The sequence below is a fragment of the Oncorhynchus nerka genome, linkage group LG8, assembly GCF_034236695.1.
Source record: "Oncorhynchus nerka isolate Pitt River linkage group LG8, Oner_Uvic_2.0, whole genome shotgun sequence".
NCBI lineage: Eukaryota > Metazoa > Chordata > Actinopteri > Salmoniformes > Salmonidae > Oncorhynchus > Oncorhynchus nerka.
This window is the reverse complement of record NC_088403.1, coordinates 71,695,814-71,716,538: the sequence shown is the minus strand read 5'-3', so window position 1 is coordinate 71,716,538 and position 20,725 is coordinate 71,695,814. Positions and strand designations below refer to the sequence as shown.

General features: G+C 43.7%; 1 protein-coding gene across 1 annotated transcript in view; it reads left to right on the top strand.

The window, feature by feature from the left end:
* The first annotated feature begins 2,302 nt into the window (after nucleotides 1-2,302).
* Nucleotides 2,303-20,725, top strand: part of camta2 (calmodulin binding transcription activator 2) — a 152,711-nt gene continuing 134,288 nt past the window's right edge. Inside the window, 4 exon segments of the mRNA XM_065022045.1 lie at nucleotides 2,303-2,458; nucleotides 12,387-12,496; nucleotides 16,521-16,627; nucleotides 19,622-19,689. Of these exon segments, the coding sequence (XP_064878117.1) occupies nucleotides 12,460-12,496; nucleotides 16,521-16,627; nucleotides 19,622-19,689 (212 nt within the window). The 5' untranslated portion in view covers nucleotides 2,303-2,458; nucleotides 12,387-12,459.

Below are 20,725 nucleotides of genomic sequence, written 5' to 3'. Positions count from 1 at the left end.
TAACCTATAGCAGGTATCATGAGGACTGATAACCTATAGCAGGTATCACGAGGACTGATAACCTATAGCAGGCATCATGAGGACTGATAACCTATAGAAGGTATCATGAGGACTGATAACCTATAGCAGGTATCATGAGGACTGATAACCTATAGCAGGTATCATGAGGACTGATAACCTATAGCAGGCATCATGAGGACTGATAACCTATAGCAGGTATCATGAGGACTGATAACCTATAGCAGGCATCATGAGGACTGATAACCTATAGCAGGTATCATGAGGACTGATAACCTATAGCAGGTATCATGAGGACTGATAACCTATAGCAGGCATCATGAGGACTGATAACCTATAGCAGGTATCATGAGGACTGATAACCTATAGCAGGTATCATGAGGACTGATAACCTATAGCAGGTATCATGAGGAGATAACCTATAGCAGGTATGACTGATAACCTATAGCAGGTATCATGAGGACTGATAACCTATAGCAGGTATCATGAGGACTGATAACCTATAGCAGGCATAATGAGGACTGATAACCTATAGCAGGCATCATGAGGACTGATAACCTATATCAGGTATCATGAGGACTGATAACCTATAGCAGGCATAATGAGGACTGATAACCTATAGCAGGCATAATGAGGACTGATAACCTATAGCAGGTATCATGAGGACTGATAACCTATATCAGGTATCATGAGGACTGATAACCTATAGCAGGTATCATGAGGACTGATAACCTATAGCAGGTATCATGAGGACTGATAACCTATAGCAGGCATCATGAGGACTGATAACCTATAGCAGGTATCATGAGGACTGATAACCTATAGCAGGTATCATGAGGACTGATAACCTATAGCAGGCATAATGAGGACTGATAACCTATAGCAGGTATCATGAGGACTGATAACCTATAGCAGGCATAATGAGGACTGATAACCTATAGCAGGTATCATGAGGACTGATAACCTATAGCAGGCATAATGAGGACTGATAACCTATAGCAGGTATCACGAGGACTGATAACCTATAGCAGGTATCACGAGGACTGATAACCTATAGCAGGTATCATGAGGACTGATAACCTATAGCAGGTATCATGAGGACTGATAACCTATAGCGGGCCTTTTGAAGAAAACATGAATATTGATATTTATTCTCAACTGTTTATTCTACACAAACTGAGTACGTAGGGTAAAGTTGTTCATAGTCCTTCTATAATGATGATGGTGTATAACTAACTGTGGATACATAGTCCTTCTATAATGATGATGGTGTAACTAACTGTGGATACATAGTCCTTCTATGATGAATGGTATGTAACTAACTGTGGATTCATAGTCCTTCTATAATGATGATGGTGTATAACTAACTGTGGATACATAGTCATTCTATAATGAGGATGGTGTATAACTAACTGTGGATACATAGTCCTTCTATAATGATGATGGTGTAACTAACTGTGGATACATAGTCCTTCTATAATGAGGATGGTGTAACTAACTGTGGATACATAGTCCTTCTATAATGAGGATGGTGTAACTAACTGTGGATACATAGTCCTTCTATAATGAGGATGGTGTAACTAACTGTGGATACATAGTCCTTCTATAATGATGATGGTGTATAACTAACTGTGGATACATAGTCCTTCTATAATGATGATGGTGTATAACTAACTGTGGATTCATAGTCCTTATATGATGAATGGTATGTAACTAACTGTGGATTCATAGTCCTTCTATAATGATGATGGTGTATAACTAACTGTGGATTCATAGTCCTTCTATGATGAATGGTATGTAACTAATGATGATGGTGTATAACTAACTGTGGATTCATAGTCCTTCTATAATGAATGGTATGTAACTAATGATGATGGTGTATAACTAACTGTGGATTCATAGTCCTTCTATAATGATGATGGTGTATAACTAACTGTGGATTCATAGTCCTTCTATGATGAATGGTATGTAACTAACTGTGGATTCATAGTCCTTCTATAATGATGATGGTGTATAACTAACTGTGGATAAAGCTGGGGACTGTTGTGGAATATGGTAACTGAATTATTATGGCTAGAATGAATGATTATTATTAGATAATCAACAGCTAGGAACTGTACTGACTACTAGGTATTCACCAGAGTGAGGCTCTTCTCTCTCTCTGCATCTCCTTGGATCCACACCGACACTCATTTTCTGTCCTCTCCTCCTGTCTCTCCATCCCACTCTCCACTCCTCCTTAGTGACCTGTCTCCCTCCGAGACCAAAACGCTATTTCCCTTTCTGGCTCACCTCCCTTACTTTCTTCTTTACATAATCTGACAATCTCTCTCTCTCTCTCTCTCTCTCTCTCTCTCTCTCTCCCTCCCACCCACTCTCTCTCTACGGAGTGACGTCGGTGTTAAGAAGAAGATGGCGGCGCCAGGAAAGGCGGAAGGTGGTAAGTCTTGGTCCTCTCCATTCTGTTCTGGTTGTTTTGGGTGCGCTGTCAACGGGCCGGCAGCGGGGCTGTCGCCGGTGACCAGACTCCGGGGTTCGGAGAGGCTATGTGTGTCTGGCGGATGTCTCCTCTTAGAGAGTATTTGGATCTGACAACGCTAGATAGCGACAGATCGCTATTTCAACAATAAAATACACACCATTAAATGCCACTATGCGAATAAGCATCCCATATTATGATGATGTGTTGTCTAGCTGTTGTTGTCTATTGTATCTGTGATTTAGTGTTGTTATTTGGTGCTGAGATAGTTGGTTAGGCACCGTCGGTAGCGCTGGATATGCTTTCTGAGCTCCGGGCGAAGGGAAGGAAGCTGAGTGGTGTTAGCCGGTGGAGGGGAATCCAGGGCAGGGCAGGGACAGCAGGCGAGCCGCAGGACTGGGCCTAGCCACCGGAGGATACCTGACAGCTGGGTGTGTCGGTGTACCGGTTGTCGGTAAACATGATAAACATGACACACACACACACCATGTTGTGTTGTCACTTGTCAGAGAGAGTTGACAGCCGTGGTGGTGTCGTCCAGGCGTGGTTTACAGGGTCAATCCATAGTTGCTACATCCATTTTGGGATATATAAATGAATGATACGTACCCATTGAAGAATATAAACATTAAATGCCTCATACGCTTAGGTCAACCCATCAGAACACAAATATAAGTGTGTTATACTCCAATGGTTGTAAAGAAAGTCATGTAAACAAACACTAGTAGTCATGTAAACAAACACTAGATAGCCTCCAAACAATGGTTCAAACTGTAACTTTGATATCAGGGATGGTCCTTGAATCCATAGGGATGGTCAGTCCTTGAATCCATAGGGATGGTCAGTCCTTGAATCCATAGGGATGGTCCTTGAATCCATAGGGATGGTCAGTCCTTGAATCCATAGGGATGGTCCTTGAATCCATAGGGATGGTCAGTCCTTGAATCCATAGGGATGGTCAGTCCTTGAATCCATAGGGATGGTCAGTCCTTGAATCCATAGGGATGGTCAGTCCTTGAATCCATAGGGATGGTCAGTCCTTGAATCCATAGGGATGGTCAGTCCTTGAATCCATAGGGTGGTCCTTGAATCCATAGGGTGGTCCTTGAATCCATAGGGATGGTCCTTGAATCCATAGGGATGGTCAGTCCTTGAATCCATAGGGATGGTCAGTCCTTGAATCCATAGGGATGGTCAGTCCTTGAATCCATAGGGATGGTCAGTCCTTGAATCCATAGGGTGGTCCTTGAATCCATAGGGTGGTCCTTGAATCCATAGGGATGGTCCTTGAATCCATAGGGATGGTCCTTGAATCCATAGGGTGGTCCTTGAATCCATAGGGATGGTCCTTGAATCCATAGGGATGGTCCTTGAATCCATAGGGTGGTCCTTGAATCCATAGGGTGGTCCTTGAATCCATAGGGTGGTCCTTGAATCCATAGCTCTGTCGATTAGAGAGCGGTCACATTTCTCCAGCCCCAACACTCAGCGTTTTACCAAAACGGGTGGGGAGGACACTTTGTTTTTGTTTCAACTGCTTGTGATGTCAGTGGGACTTTTGGACTGTTTTAGTTTTATTGCTAAGAATCTCTTAGTTTATATTAAACATCCACATGTATAACTGCTGTAATTCAGCTGAATTACTGTCTTTGAGGATTGCCGGCTGATGGGTTCACTGGATATTCCTGTTAGTGTTTACTGAGAGTCTCTTCTGTCTGTCTCTCTCTCTGTGTGTGTGTGTGTGTGTGTACGTGTGTACGTGTACGTGTGTGTGTGTGTATGTGTACTCTTCATTAACTAATTGATAAAGGGGATACTGTTACACGCTGTGGGCCGATCCCTGCTCTACTTGTCAAATCAAATCACATTTTATTTTCACATGCCCCGAATACAACAGGTGTATTAGACCTCACAGTGAAATGCTGAATACAACAGGTATAGGTAGACCTTACAGTGAAATGCTGAATACAACAGGTGTAGTAGACCTTACAGTGAAATGCTGAATACAACATGTGTAGTAGACCTGACATTGAAATACTGAATACAACAGGTGTAGTAGACCTGACAGTGAAATGCTGAATACAACAGGTGTAGTAGACCTTACAGTGAAATGCTAAATACAACAGGTGTAGTAGACCTTACAGTGAAATACTGAATACAACAGGTGTAGTAGACCTTACAGTGAAATGCTACAGGTGTAGTAGACCTCACAGTGAAATGCTGAATACAACAGGTGTAGTAGACCTTACAGTGAAATACTGAATACAACAGGTGTAGTAGACCTTACAGTGAAATGCTACAGGTGTAGTAGACCTCACAGTGAAATGCTGAATACAACAGGTGTAGTAGACCTTACAGTGAAATGCTGAATACAACAGGTGTAGTAGACCTTACAGTGAAATGCTGAATACAACAGGTGTAGTAGACCTTACAGTGAAATACTGAATACAACAGGTGTAGTAGACCTTACTGTGAAATGCTGAATACAACAGGGGTAGTAGACCTCACAGTGAAATGCTGAATACCACAGGTGTAGTAGACCTTACAGTGAAATGCTGAATACAACAGGTGTAGTAGACCTCACAGTGAAATGCTGAATACAACAGGTGTAGTAGACCTTACAGTGAAATGCTGAATACAACAGGTGTAGGAGACCTTACAGTGAAATGCTGAATACAACAGGTGTAGTAGACCATACAGTGAAATGCTGAATACAACAGGTGTAGTAGACCTCACAGTGAAATGCTGAATACAACAGGTGTAGTAGACCTCACAGTGAAATGCTGAATACAACAGGTGTAGTAGACCTCACAGTGAAATGCTGAATACAACAGGTGTAGTAGACCTCACAGTGAAATGCTGAATACAACAGGTGTAGGAGACCTTACAGTGAAATGCTGAATACAACAGGTGTAGTAGACCTCACAGTGAAATGCTGAATACAACAGGTGTAGTAGACCTTACAGTGAAATGCTGAATACAACAGGTGTAGTAGACCTCACAGTGAAATGCTGAATACAACAGGTGTAGTAGACCTCACAGTGAAATGCTGAATACAACAGGTGTAGTAGACCTCACAGTGAAATGCTGAATACAACAGGTGTAGTAGACCTCACAGTGAAATGCTGAATACAACAGGTGTAGTAGACCTTACAGTGAAATGCTGAATACAACAGGTGTAGTAGACCTTACAGTGAAATGCTGAATACAACAGGTGTAGTAGACCTCACAGTGAAATGCTGAATACAACAGGTGTAGTAGACCTCACAGTGAAATGCTGAATTACAACAGGTATAGTAGACCTTACAGTGAAATGCTGAATACAACAGGTGTAGTAGACCTCACAGTGAAATGCTGAATACAACAGGTGTAGTAGAAAATACCTAAAAATAAGTAAGATATAACAATAATAAATGACTAAAGAGCAGTAAATAACAATAGCAGGGCTATATACAGGGTATTACGGTACAGAGTCAATGTGGAGGCTATATACAGGGGGTACCAGTGCAGAGTCAATGTGGAGGCTATATACAGGGTATTACGGTACAGAGTCAATGTGGAGGCTATATACAGGGTATTACGGTACAGAGTCAATGTGGAGGCTATATACAGGGTATTACGGTACAGAGTCAATGTGGAGGCTTTATGCAGGGTATTACGGTACAGAGTCAATGTGGAGGCTATATACAGGGTATTACGGTACAGAGTCAATGTGGAGGCTATATGCAGGGTATTACGGTACAGAGTCAATGTGGAGGCTATATACAGGGTATTACGGTACAGAGTCAATGTGGAGGCTATATACAGGGGGTACCGGTACGGAGTCAATGTGGAGGCTATATACAGGGTATTACGGTACAGAGTCAATGTGGAGGCTATATACAGGGGGTACCGGTACAGAGTCAATGTGGAGGCTTTATGCAGGGTATTACGGTACAGAGTCAATGTGGAGGCTATATACAGGGGGTACCGGTACAGAGTCAATGTGGAGGCTATATACAGGGGGTACCGGTACAGAGTCAATGTGGAGGCTTTATGCAGGGTATTACGGTACAGAGTCAAAGTGGAGGCTATATACAGGGTATTACGGTACAGAGTCAATGTGGAGGCTATATACAGGGTATTACGGTACAGAGTCAATGTGGAGGCTATATACAGGGTATTACGGTACAGAGTCAATGTGGAGGCTATATACAGGGTGTTACGGTACAGAGTCAATGTGGAGGCTATATACAGGGGGTACCGGTACAGAGTCAATGTGGAGGCTATGTACAGGGGGTACTGGTACAGAGTCAATGTGGAGGCTTAATACAGGGGGTACCGGTACAGAGTCAATGTGGAGGCTATATACAGGGGGTACCGGTACAGAGTCAATGTGGAGGCTATATACAGGGGATACCGGTACAGAGTCGGTGTGCGGGGGCATCGGAGTTGAGGTAATTCGTAATTGAGGTAATATCTACATGGAGGTAGAGATTAAAGTGACTATGCATAGATCATAACAGAGAGTAGCAGCAGTGTTCTGGGTGTGGTATGGGGGCAATGCAAATAATCTGGGTAGCCATTAGATGTCCAGGAGTCTTATGGCTTGTGGGTAGAAGCTGTTTAGAAGCTTCTTGGACCTAGACTTGGCTTGCCATGCGGTACCAGAGAGAACAGTCTATGACTAGGGTGTCTGGAGTCTTTGACAATTTTTAGGGCCTTCCTCTGACACCGCCTGGTATCAGTCCTGGATGGCAGGAAGCTTGGCCCCGGTGATGTACTGGGCCGTACGCACTGCCCTCTGTAGTGCCTTGCTGTCGGAGGCCGAGCAGTTGCCATACCAGACAGTGATGCAACCCGTCAGGATGCTCTCGATGGTGCAGCTGTAAAACCTTTTGAGGATCTGAGGACTCATGCCAAATCTTTTCAGTCTCCTGAGGGGGAATAGGTTTTGTCGTGCCCTCTTCACAACTGTCTTGGTGTGCTTGGACCATGCTAGTTTGTTGGTGATGTGGACACCAAGGAGGTCTCCAACTGCTCCACTACAGCCCCGTCGATGAGAATGGGGGCGTGCTCGGTCCTCCTTTTCCTGTTGTCCACAATCATCTCCTTTGTCTTGGTCATGTTGAGGGAGAGGTTGTTGTCCTGGCACCACACGGCCAGGTCTCTGACCTCCTCCCTATAGGCTGTCTCATCGTTGTCGGTGATCAGGCCTACCACTGTTGTGTCATCAGAAAACTTAATGATGGTGTTGGGGTCGTGTCTGGCCACGCAGTCATGAGTGAACAGGGAGTACAGGAGGGGACAGAGCACGCACCCCTGGGGAGCTCCAATGTTGAGGATCAGAGTGGCAGATGTGTTGCTACCTACCCTCACCACCTGGGGGCGGCCCGTCATGAATTCCAGGATCCAGTTGCAGAGGGAGGTGTTTAGTCCCAGGATCCTTAGCTTAGTGATGAGCTTTCACCACTAAATAATATTTATAGAGCTGTTATCTTCCGAATAAACTCTTAAAGACCTAGTAATATTTTACATCAATAGCAGTCAATATTAATCGTCACCTTAATTCAGTCTCATCTTAAAGTTGTAAATTCTTGGTTTTCTTCACGAACTCTGGCTAACAAGTTGAATCCGCAATACAAAATTGGGTTTAATTATTTATTTACTAAATACCTAACTAATCACACAGAATTACACATACACACAATTAAATCATAACTTGATTACAAATTACGTCATAAAGGAAAACGTCCCTAGCGGGCGGAACAGATATGACAGCTTGTTACACAAAGGAAAAGGGCTGGGTTTGAGTGAAAGAGCGGGAAGACTGAGGAACAAAGGGCGAAGCTGTGCTATCGTAAATACAGTATCTTATGCATTCTAAATTACCGCCCATTTGGAAAAGGAAAATGCAATAAATATTTACTCTGAGGTTGGTTGGTGGTAGATGGAAGGCCGTGTTGCCAAACCGAGTCCTTTGTCCTTTGAAGAATGTCTCTGGTGGTCAATTGGATACGTTGTAGTAACGTCGTTGTCTGATAGACGGGATACTCTGTCTGTTCCTTCCTAACCCTCATTTGCATCTGCTGTTGCTAACTCAACTGCTAGGAGGTATCACTTCTGTAGTGAATTAGAGTTCAAAGTTCATACCATTCGCAACCAAAGCTCACGCTGATGTTGGCTTCGTTCTGTGGTTATTATCTGAACCATTCTGACATCGGACCGTCGTCCTCACATCCTCGGAACAGGAGGTTATATTTTCGTCAAGACTTTATATAGGAAGGGAGAGGAGGGTGTGTTTCATAGTTTACAACCTATGTCTCTTCACGTGGGCGGGCCACTGAGTGAGCAGCCCTATCTTATGAACACCCACATCTCACATTTTAGAAGCTAAAATCACATTTCATCCCATCACGAATAATTTCATATTCAAACATTTAAATTGAACAACAATTCCATGTGAATCCGATAACTCTAATGTGTAGACTTTCCACTGTAGAGTTTATGTCATCCTATCATTGATGAGAATGTCTCAGATGACAACCGAACTGACATCATATTCATTAAGTACCACTGCATGTGTTCCATTGGTCGGATTACCAGAATATAGTTCATTTCCCCCACCTTCTGATGTTCCCAGAATCTCTATGTTAACCAAGGGGTTTTCAAATGTCACATCAGTCGGGTAGAGAGAGGAAAAGGGGGGGAGAGGTATTTATGACTGTCATAAGGCCATGACACTGCCATACATGACCAATATACTAGGTGGTGTCAGAGGAAGCCCCAGAAATTGTCAAAGACTCCAGTCACCCAAGTCCTAGACTGTTCTCCCTGCTACTGCACGACAAGCGGGACCAGAGCGCCAAGTCAAGGTCCTAAAGGCTCCTTACCTGCTTCCACCCCCAAGCCATAAGACTGCTGAGCAGCTAATCAAATGCCCCCCCACACTGCTGCTACTCGCTGTTTAGTATCTATGCATAATCACTTTACCTCTCCCTATATGTACAAATTATGGCGACTAACCTGTACCGCGCACATTCGTTTATTTAGAAAATAAGTCTATTTCTTGAAGTCCTTGTGGGTTAAGGGCTTGTAAGTAAGCAATTTCACGGTAAGGTCTACTACACCTGTTGTATTCAGCATTTCACTGTGAGGACTACTACACCTGTTGTATTCAGCATTTCACGGTAAGGTCTACTACACCTGTTGTATTCAGCATTTCACGGTAAGGTCTACTACACCTGTTGTATTCAGCATTTCACTGTAAGGTCTACTACACCTGTTGTATTCAGCATTTCACTGTGAGGTCTACTACACCTGTTGTATTCAGCATTTCACTGTAAGGTCTACTACACCTGTTGTATTCAGCATTTCACTGTGAGGACTACTACACCTGTTGTATTCAGCATTTCACGGTAAGGTCCACACCTGTTGTATTCAGCATTTCACTGTGAGGACTACTACACCTGTTGTATTCAGCATTTCACGGTAAGGTCCACACCTGTTGTATTCAGCATTTCACTGTGAGGTCTACTACACCTGTTGTATTCAGCAATTCACGGTAAGGTCTACTACACCTGTTGTATTCAGCATTTCACGGTAAGGTCCACACCTGTTGTATTCAGCATTTCACTGTGAGGACTACTACACCTGTTGTATTCAGCATTTCACGGTAAGGTCCACACCTGTTGTATTCAGCATTTCACTGTGAGGTCTACTACACCTGTTGTATTCAGCATTTCACGGTAAGGTCTACTACACCTGTTGTATTCGGCACATGTGACCATTTTTTGTATTTGATTATGGCTGGTCGTACTGAATGATTATGGCTGGTCATACTGAATGATTATGGCTGGTCATACTGAATGATTATGGCTGGTCGTACTGAATGATTATGGCTGGTCATACTGAATGATTATGGCTGGTCATACTGAATGATTATGGCTGGTCATACTGAATGATTATGGCTGGTCATACTGAATGATTATGGCTGGTCGTACTGAATGATTATGGCTGGTCATACTGAATGATTATGGCTGGTCGTACTGAATGATTATGGCTGGTCATACTGAATGATTATGGCTGGTCATACTGAATGATTATGGCTGGTCATACTGAATGATTATGGCTGGTCGTACTGAATGATTATGGCTGGTCGTACTGAATGATTATGGCTGGTCGTACTGAATGATTATGGCTGGTCATACTGAATGATTATGGCTGGTCATACTGAATGATTATGGCTGGTCGTACTGAATGATTATGGCTGGTCATACTGAATGATTATGGCTGGTCATACTGAATGATTATGGCTGGTCATACTGAATGATTATGGCTGGTCATACTGAATGATTATGGCTGGTCGTACTGAATGATTATGGCTGGTCATTCAGTGTGTGTGTTTGAGGTTGGTTACATGACAGGATGGCCTGAACATGTGACAGCTGGTTTGTTAGGTGACAGGATGGCCTGAACATGTCTGTCTGCCTTCATTTCAGATGTATGTCTGGCCTTCATTTCAGATGTCTGTCTGCCTGCCTTCATTCCAGATGTATGTCTGCCTTCATTCCAGATTTCTGTCTGCCTTCATTCCAGATGTATGTCTGTCTGCCTTCATTTCAGATGTCTTTCTGCCTTCATTTCAGATGTCTGTCTGTCTGTCTGTCTGCCTTCATTTCAGATGTCTGTCTGTCTGCCTTCCTTCCAGATGTCTTTCTGCCTTCATTTCAGATGTCTGTCTGTCTGTCTGTCTGTCTGCCTTCATTTCAGATGTCTGTCTGCCTTCATTTCAGATGTCTGTCTGTCTGCCTTCATTCCAGATGTATGTCTGCCTTCATTCCAGATGTCTGGCTGCCTTCATTTCAGATTCGGTTACTAGTCCAACGCTCTAACCACTAGGCTACACTGCCGTGTGTATCAGGTGTGTGTGTATCTGGTGTGTGTGTATCAGGTGTGTGTGTGTATCAGGTGTGTGTGTGTATCAGGTGTGTGTGTGTATCAGGTGTGTCAGGTGTGTGTGTGTGTATCAGGTGTGTGTGTGTGTCAGGTGTGTGTGTGTATCAGGTGTGTCAGGTGTGTGTGTGTGTGTATCAGGTGTGTCAGGTGTGTGTGTGTATCAGGTGTGTCAGGTGTGTGTGTGTATCAGGTGTGTGTGTGTATCAGGTGTGTCAGGTGTGTGTGTGTATCAGGTGTGTGTGTGTATCAGGTGTGTCAGGTGTGTGTGTGTATCAGGTGTGTCAGGTGTATGTGTGTGTGTGTATCAGGTGTGTCAGGTGTGTGTGTGTATCAGGTGTGTGTGTGTGTGTCAGGTGTGTGTGTGTATCAGGTGTGTGTGTGTGTGTCAGGTGTGTTTGTGTGTCAGGTGTGTGTGTGTGTACCAGGTGTGTGTATCATGTGGGTGTGTGTATCAGGTGTGTGTACCAGGTGTGTGTACCAGGTGTGTGTATATCAGGTGTGTGTGTGTGTATCAGGTGTGTGTGTGTATTAGGTGTGTGTGTGTATACCAGGTGTGTGTGTGTATTGGGTGTGGGTGTGTGTGTGTGTACCAGGTGTGTGTGTATACCAGGTGTGTGTGTATTAGGTGTGGGTGTGTGTGTGTGTGTATACCAGGTGTGTGTGTGTACCAGGTGTGTGTGTATTAGGTGTGGGTGTGTACCAGGTGTGTGTGTGTACCAGGTGTGTGTGTATTAGGTGTGGGTGTGTGTGTGTACCAGGTGTGTGTGTGTACCAGGTGTGTGTGTGTACCAGGTGTGGGTGTGTACCAGGTGTGGGTGTGTACCAGGTGTGTGTGTACCAGGTATGGGTGTGTACCAGGTGTGTGTTCTTTGATCCAATCTGTTCCTCTTCTACTTATTGATATATTATTTGTATTGATTTCCTGTGTGTGTGTGTGTGTGTGTGTGTGTAGTATCGCAGTGTGGACCTCTGTGGTGTGTGAGTTGTGTGTAGTGCCGCTGGTTGGAGTGAGTCGTCTAGTCATCATGAACAATAAGGAGAGAGAGAGCACAAAAGAGTCAGGTGAGTCTGTATGTCGCACACGGATGATGTCACACTATGACAAAACATCTGTCTGTCTGTCTGTGTATTTATACGTCTCTCCATCCATCTCTCCATCCATCTCTCCATCCATCTCTCCATCCATCTCTCCATCCATCTCTCCATCATCTCTCCATCATCTCTCCATCCATCTCCATCTCTCCATCCATCTCTCCGTCCATCTCTCCATCATCTCTCCATCCATCTCTCCATCCATCTCTCCATCATCTCTCCATCCATCTCTCCATCCATCTCTCCATCCATCTCTCCATCCATCCATCCATCCATCCATCCATCCATCCATCCATCCATATATCTAACTCTCCATCCATCCATCCATCCATCCATCCATCCATCCATCCATATATCCAACTCTCCATCCATCCATCCATCCATCCATCCATCCATCCATCCATCCATCCATCCATCCATCCATCCATCCATCCATCCATATATCTAACTCTCCATCCATCCATCCATCCATCCATCCATCCATCCATCCATCCATCCATCCATCCATATATCTAACTCTCCATCCATCCATCCATCCATCCATCCATATATCCAACTCTCCATCATCCATCCATCCATCCATCCATCCATCCATATATCTAACTCTCCATCCATCCATCCATCCATCCATCCATCCATCCATCCATCCATCCATCCATATATCCAACTCTCCATCCATCCATCCATCCATCCATCCATCCATCCATCCATCCATCCATATATCTAACTCTCCATCCATCCATCCATCCATCCATCCATCCATCCATCCATCCATCCATCCATCCATCCATATATCTAACTCTCCATCCATCCATCCATCCATCCATATATCCAACTCTCCATCCATCCATCCATCCATCCATCCATCCATCCATCCATCCATCCATCCATCCATCCATCCATCCATATATCTAACTCTCCATCCATCCATCCATCCATCCATCCATCCATCCATATATCTAACTCTCCATCCATCCATCCATCCATCCATCCATCCATCCATCCATCCATCCATCTCTCCATCATCCATCCATCCATCCATCCATCCATCCGTCTCTCTATCTCTCCATCCATCTCTCCATCCATCTCTCCATCTCTCCATCCATCTCTCCATATTTTTCTGTCTCTCCATCTCTCTCCATCTCTCCATCCATCTCTCCATCTCTCCATATTTTTCTGTCTCTCCATCTCTCTCCATCTCTCCATCCATCTCTCCATCTCTCCATATTTTTCTGTCTCTCCATCTCTCCATCTCTCCATCCGTCTCTCCATCCATCTCTTCATCTCTCCGTCTCTCCAGCCATCTCTCCGTCTCTCCAGCCATTTCTCCGTCTCTCCAGCCATTTCTCAGTCTCTCCAGCCATCTCTTCATCTCTCCGTCTCTCCAGCCATCTCTCCGTCTCTCCAGCCATTTCTCCGTCTCTCCAGCCATTTCTCCGTCTCTCCAGCCATTTCTCCGTCTCATCCATCCATCCATATATCTAACTCTCCATCCATCCATCCATCCATCCATCCATCCATCCATATATCTAACTCTCCATCCATCCATCCATCCATCCATCCATCCATCCATCCATCCATCCATCCATCCATCCATCTCTCCATCATCCATCCATCCATCCATCCATCCGTCTCTCTATCTCTCCATCCATCTCTCCATCCATCTCTCCATCTCTCCATCCATCTCTCCATATTTTTCTGTCTCTCCATCTCTCTCCATCTCTCCATCCATCTCTCCATCTCTCCATATTTTTCTGTCTCTCCATCTCTCTCCATCTCTCCATCCATCTCTCCATCTCTCCATATTTTTCTGTCTCTCCATCTCTCCATCTCTCCATCCGTCTCTCCATCCATCTCTTCATCTCTCCGTCTCTCCAGCCATCTCTCCGTCTCTCCAGCCATTTCTCCGTCTCTCCAGCCATTTCTCAGTCTCTCCAGCCATCTCTTCATCTCTCCGTCTCTCCAGCCATCTCTCCGTCTCTCCAGCCATTTCTCCGTCTCTCCAGCCATTTCTCCGTCTCTCCAGCCATTTCTCCGTCTCTCCAGCCATTTCTCCGTCTCTCCAGCCATTTCTCCGTCTCTCCAGCCATTTCTCAGTCTCTCCAGCCATCTCTCCGTCTCTCCAGCCATTTCTCCGTCTCTCCAGCCATTTCTCCGTCTCTCCAGCTATTTCTCCGTCTCTCCAGCCATTTCTCCGTCTCTCCAGCTATTTCTCCGTCTCTCCAGCCATTTCTCCGTCTCTCCAGCCATTTCTCAGTCTCTCCAGCCATCTCTCCGTCTCTCCAGCCATTTCTCAGTCTCTCCAGCCATCTCTCCGTCTCTCCAGCCATTTCTCAGTCTCTCCAGCCATCTCTTCATCTCTCCGTCTCTCCAGCCATCTCTCCGTCTCTCCAGCCATCTCTCCGTCTCTCCAGCCATTTCTCAGTCTCTCCAGCCATTTCTCAGTCTCTCCAGCCATCTCTCAGTCTCTCCAGCCATCTCTCAGTCTCTCCAGCCATTTCTCCGTCTCTCCAGCCATCTCTCCGTCTCTCCAGCCATTTCTCAGTCTCTCCAGCCATTTCTCAGTCTCTCCAGCCATTTCTCAGTCTCTCCAGCCATCTCTCCGTCTCTCCAGCCATTTCTCAGTCTCTCCAGCCATTTCTCAGTCTCTCCAGCCATTTCTCAGTCTCTCCAGCCATTTCTCAGTCTCTCCAGCCATGTCTCCGTCTCTCCAGCCATTTCTCAGTCTCTCCAGCCATTTCTTTGTCTCTCCATCCATCTCTTCATCTCTCCGTCTCTCCAGCCATCTCTCCGTCTCTCCAGCCATCTCTCCGTCTCTCCAGCCATCTCTCCGTCTCTCCAGCCATTTCTCCGTCTCTCCAGCCATTTCTCAGTCTCTCCAGCCATCTCTCCGTCTCTCCAGCCATCTCTCCGTCTCTCCAGCCATTTCTCCGTCTCTCCAGCCATTTCTCCGTCTCTCCAGCCATTTCTCCGTCTCTCCAGCCATTTCTTTGTCTCTCCATCCGTCTCTCCGTCTCTTCATCATTCTCTCCATCCATCTCTCCATCCATCTCTCCATCTCTCTATCTCTCTCTCTCCATCTCCCCATCCATCTCTCCATTTCTCCGTCTCTCCATCTCTCTATCTCTCCATCTGTCCATTTCTCTCTCTCCATCACTCTCTCTCCATCTGTCTCTCCATCCATCCATCCATCCATCCATCCATCCATCCATCCATCCATCCATCCATCCATCCATCCATCCGTCTCTCTATCTCTCTATCCATCTCTCCATCCATCCATCCATCCATCTCTCTCTCCGTCTCCATCTCTCCATCCATCTGTCTATCCTTCCATCCAACTCTCCATCTATCCAACTCTCCATCCATCCAACTCTCCATCCATCCAACTCTCCATCCATCCAACTCTCCATCCATCCAACTCTCATCTATCCAACTCTCCATCCATCTCTCTCCATCTGTCTCTCCATCTGTCTCTCCAACTCTCCATCCATCCATCTCTCCATCCATCCATCTCTCCATCCATCTCTCCATCCAACTCTCCATCCATCTCTCCATCTCTCCATCCATCTCTCCATCTCTCCATCCATCTCTCCATCTCTCTGTCTCTCCATCTCTCTCTCTCCATCTGTCTCTCCATCTCTCCATTTCTCCAGCTCTCCGTTTCTCCATCTCTCTGTCTCTCCATCTCTCTGTCTCTCCATCTCTCTCTCTCCATCCATCTCTCCATTTCTCCATCTCTCCATCTCTCTGTCTCTCCATCTGTCTCTCCATCTCTCCATCCATCTCTCCATTTTCTCACCTATTCTCTCACCCTACCAACTCCTTCACCTAACAACCTTTGTGTGTGTCTCTGTGTTTCTTTGTGTGTGTGTGTGTGTGTGTGTGTCTGTGTGTGTATCTCTGTGTGTGTGTGTGTGTGTCTCTGTGTGTGTGTGTGTGTGTGTGTCTCTCTCTGTGTGTGTGTGTGTGTGTGTGTCTCTCTGTGTGTATGTAGAGAACAGTCGAGGCCAGATGAAGGTGTTTCTGCCTAACAAGTTGTTGGAGCGGCTCCCTCAAACCACCTCCCTACCCAAGGAGAGACTACGATGGAACACCAACGAGGTAGACAACTAGTTATAGACTAGACTGGTTATAGAGTACTTATTGACTGGTTATACCCTGGTTATAGACTAGACTGGTTATAGACTAGTTATATTCTGGTTATAGACTAGACTGGTTATAGACTAGTTATATTCTGGTTATAGACTAGTTATATTCTGGTTATAGACTAGTTATATTCTGGTTATAGACTAGTTATATTCTGGTTATGGACTAGTTATATTCTGGTTATAGACTAGTTATATTCTGGTTATAGACTAGTTATAGACTAGTTATATTCTGGTTATAGACTAGTTATATTCTGGTTATAGACTAGTTATATTCTGGTTATAGACTAGTTATAGACTAGTTATATTCTGGTTATAGACTAGTTATATTCTGGTTATAGACTAGTTATATTCTGGTTATAGACTAGTTATATTCTGGTTATGGACTAGTTATAGACCATACTGGTTATAGACTGTTATAGACTGGTTATAAACTTGTTATAGACTAGACTAGTTATAGGCTGATTATAGCCGAGTTATAGACTGATTTATAGAGTAGTTATATAATTATGTACTAGACTGGTTATAGACTTGTTATAGACTGGTTGTAGACTGGTTGTAGACCAGTTATGAACTAGACTGGTTGTAGACTTGTTATAGACTTGTTATAGACTGGTTGTAGACTGGTTGTAGACCAGTTATGAACTAGACTGGTTGTAGACCAGTTATGAGCTAGACAGGTTATAGACTGCCCTGTAGACTAATTATAGACTAGGTATGGACTAGTTATAGTCTGTTTGTGGGCTACCTTTAGATTAATAACCAGTCTACAACCAATCTATCAAATAAAGCCCTTCTTACATCAGCTGATGTCTCAAAGTGCTGTACAGAAACCCAGCCTAAAACCCCAAACAGCAAGCAATGCAGGTGTAGAAGCACGGTGGCTAGGAAAAACTCCCTAGAAAGTGGTTATAGGACTGGTTATACCCTGGTTATAGACTGGTTATAGACTAGACTGGTTATAGACTAGTTATAGAGTACTTATTGACTGGTTATACCCTGGTTATAGACTGGTTATAGAGTACTTATTGACTGGTTATACCCTGGTTATAGACTGGTTATAGACTAGTTATAGAGTACTTATTGACTGGTTATACCCTGGTTATAGACTGGTTATAGACTAGACTGGTTATAGACTAGTTATAGAGTACTTATTGACTGGTTATACCCTGGTTATAAACTGGTTATAGACTAGACTGGTTATAGACTAGTTATAGAGTACTTATTGACTGGTTATAGACTGGTTATAGACTAGTTATAGAGTACTTATTGACTGGTTATACCCTGGTTATAGACTGGTTATAGACTAGAATGGTTATAGACTAGTTATAGAGTACTTATTGACTGGTTATAGCCTGGTTATAGACTGGTTATAGACTAGACTGGTTATAGACTAGTTATAGAGTACTTATTGCCTGGTTATACCCTGGTTATAGACTGGTTATAGACTAGTTATAGAGTACTTATTGACTGGTTATAGCCTGGTTATAGACTAGACTGGTTATAGACTAGACTGGTTATAGAATGTTATAGACGTCTTATAGACTAGACTGGTTATAGACTTGTTATAGAGTACTTACTGACTGGTTATATACTAGTTATAGGCAGATTATAGACTAGTTATGACTGGTTATATAATTGTTATAAACTAAACTGGTTATAAACTTGTTATAGACTTGTTATAGACTGTTATAGACTTAAATACGTATTATAGACTGGACTGGTTTTATAGACTGGACTGGTTTTATAGACTGGACTAATTTATAGACTAGTTATAGGCTGATTGTAGACTAGTTATGACTGGTTATATACTTGTTATAGACTGGTATAGACTTGTTATAGGCTGTTATAGACTTAAATACGTATTATAGACTGGACTGGTTTTATAGACTGGACTGGTTCTATAGACTGGACTAATTTGTAGACTAGTTATGACTGGTTATATACTTGTTATAAACAAAACTGGTTAAACTTGTTATAGACTTGTTATAGACTGTTATAGACTGTTATAGACTGTTATAGACTGTTATAGACTTATATACTTGTTATAGACTTGTTATATACTTGTTATAGACTGTTATAGACTGTTATAGACCTGTTATAGACTTGTTATAGACTTGTTATAGACTGTTATAGACTTGTTATAGACTTGTTATAGACTTGTTATAGGCTGATTATATACTAGTTATATACTGTTATAGACTTGTTATGGACTGTTATAGACTTGTTATAGACTGTTATATACTGTTATAGACTTGTTATGGACTGTTATAGACTTGTTATGGACTGTTATAGACTTGTTATAGACTGTTATATACTGTTATAGACTTATATACTTGTTATAGACTGTTATAGACTTATATACTTGTTATAGACTTGTTATAGACTGTTATAGACTGTTATAGACTGTTATAGACTGTTATAGACTGTTATAGACTTGTTATAGACTTGTTATGGACTTGTTATAGACTTGTTATAGACTTTTTATAGACTGTTATAGACTTGTTATAGACTTGTTATAGACTTGTTATGGACTTATAGACTTGTTATAGACTGTTATAGACTTGTTATAGACTGTTATAGACTGTTATAGACTGTTATAGACTTGTTATAGACTGTTATAGACTTGTTATAGACTTGTTATAGACTGTTATAGACTTATATACTTGTTATAGACTGGTATAGACTTATATACTTGTTATAGACTGTTATAGACTGTTATAGACTGTTATAGACTGTTATAGACTTATATACTTGTTATAGACTGGTATAGACTTGTTATAGGCTGATTATATACTAGTTATATACTGGTTATAGGCTAATGATTCTTCAAGTAAAAGTTAAAGGCTGATTTCCACACGTTATAGAACGACTGGTTACAGACTAGTGACTAGTAGTAAGGTAGTGATACAGTGGTTATGAATTAGTTATAACAGATGTTGTTTCCTAGGAGATTGCATCCTACTTGATCACATTTGACAGACATGAAGAGTGGCTATCCTGCTCGCTCAAGACCAGGTAACTCACCAACACACACACCGAGTAACACACACACACACCAACACACACACACCGAGAAACACACACTGAGAAACACACACAGAGAAACACCAACACACACACTGAGAAACACACACACACACCGAGAAACACACACACACACACACACACCGAGAAACTCACCCACATCTCACCCACCATCTCACCCACATCTCACATCTCACCCACCATCTCACCCACCATCTCACCCACATCTCACCCACCATCTCACCCACATCTCACCCACCATCTCACATCTCACCCACCATCTCACCCACATCTCACCCAACATCTCACCCACATCTCACCCACATCTCACCCACATCTCACCCACCATCTCACCCACATCTCACCCACATCTCACCCACCATCTCACATCTCACCCACCATCTCACCCACCATCTCACCCACATCTCACCCACCATCTCACCCACATCTCACATCTCACCCACCATCTCACCCACATCTCACCCACATCTCACCCACCATCTCACCCACATCTCACCCACATCTCACCCACATCTCACCCACATCTCACCCACATCTCACCCACATCTCACCCACCATCTCACCCACATCTCACATCTCACCCACATCTCACATCTCACCCACCATCTCACCCACATCTCACCCACATCTCACCCACCATCTCACATCTCACCCACCATCTCACCCACATCTCACATCTCACCCAACATCTCACCCACCATCTCACATCTCACCCAACATCTCACCCACATCTCACATCTCACCCACATCTCACCCACATCTCACATCTCACCCACATCTCACATCTCACCCACATCTCACATCTCACCCACATCTCACATCTCACCCACCATCTCACATCTCACCCACATCTCACATCTCACCCACATCTCACATCTCACCCACATCTCACCCACATCTCACATCTCACCCACATCTCACCCACCATCTCACATCTCACCCACATCTCACCCACATCTCACCCACATCTCACCCACCATCTCACATCTCACCCACATCTCACCCA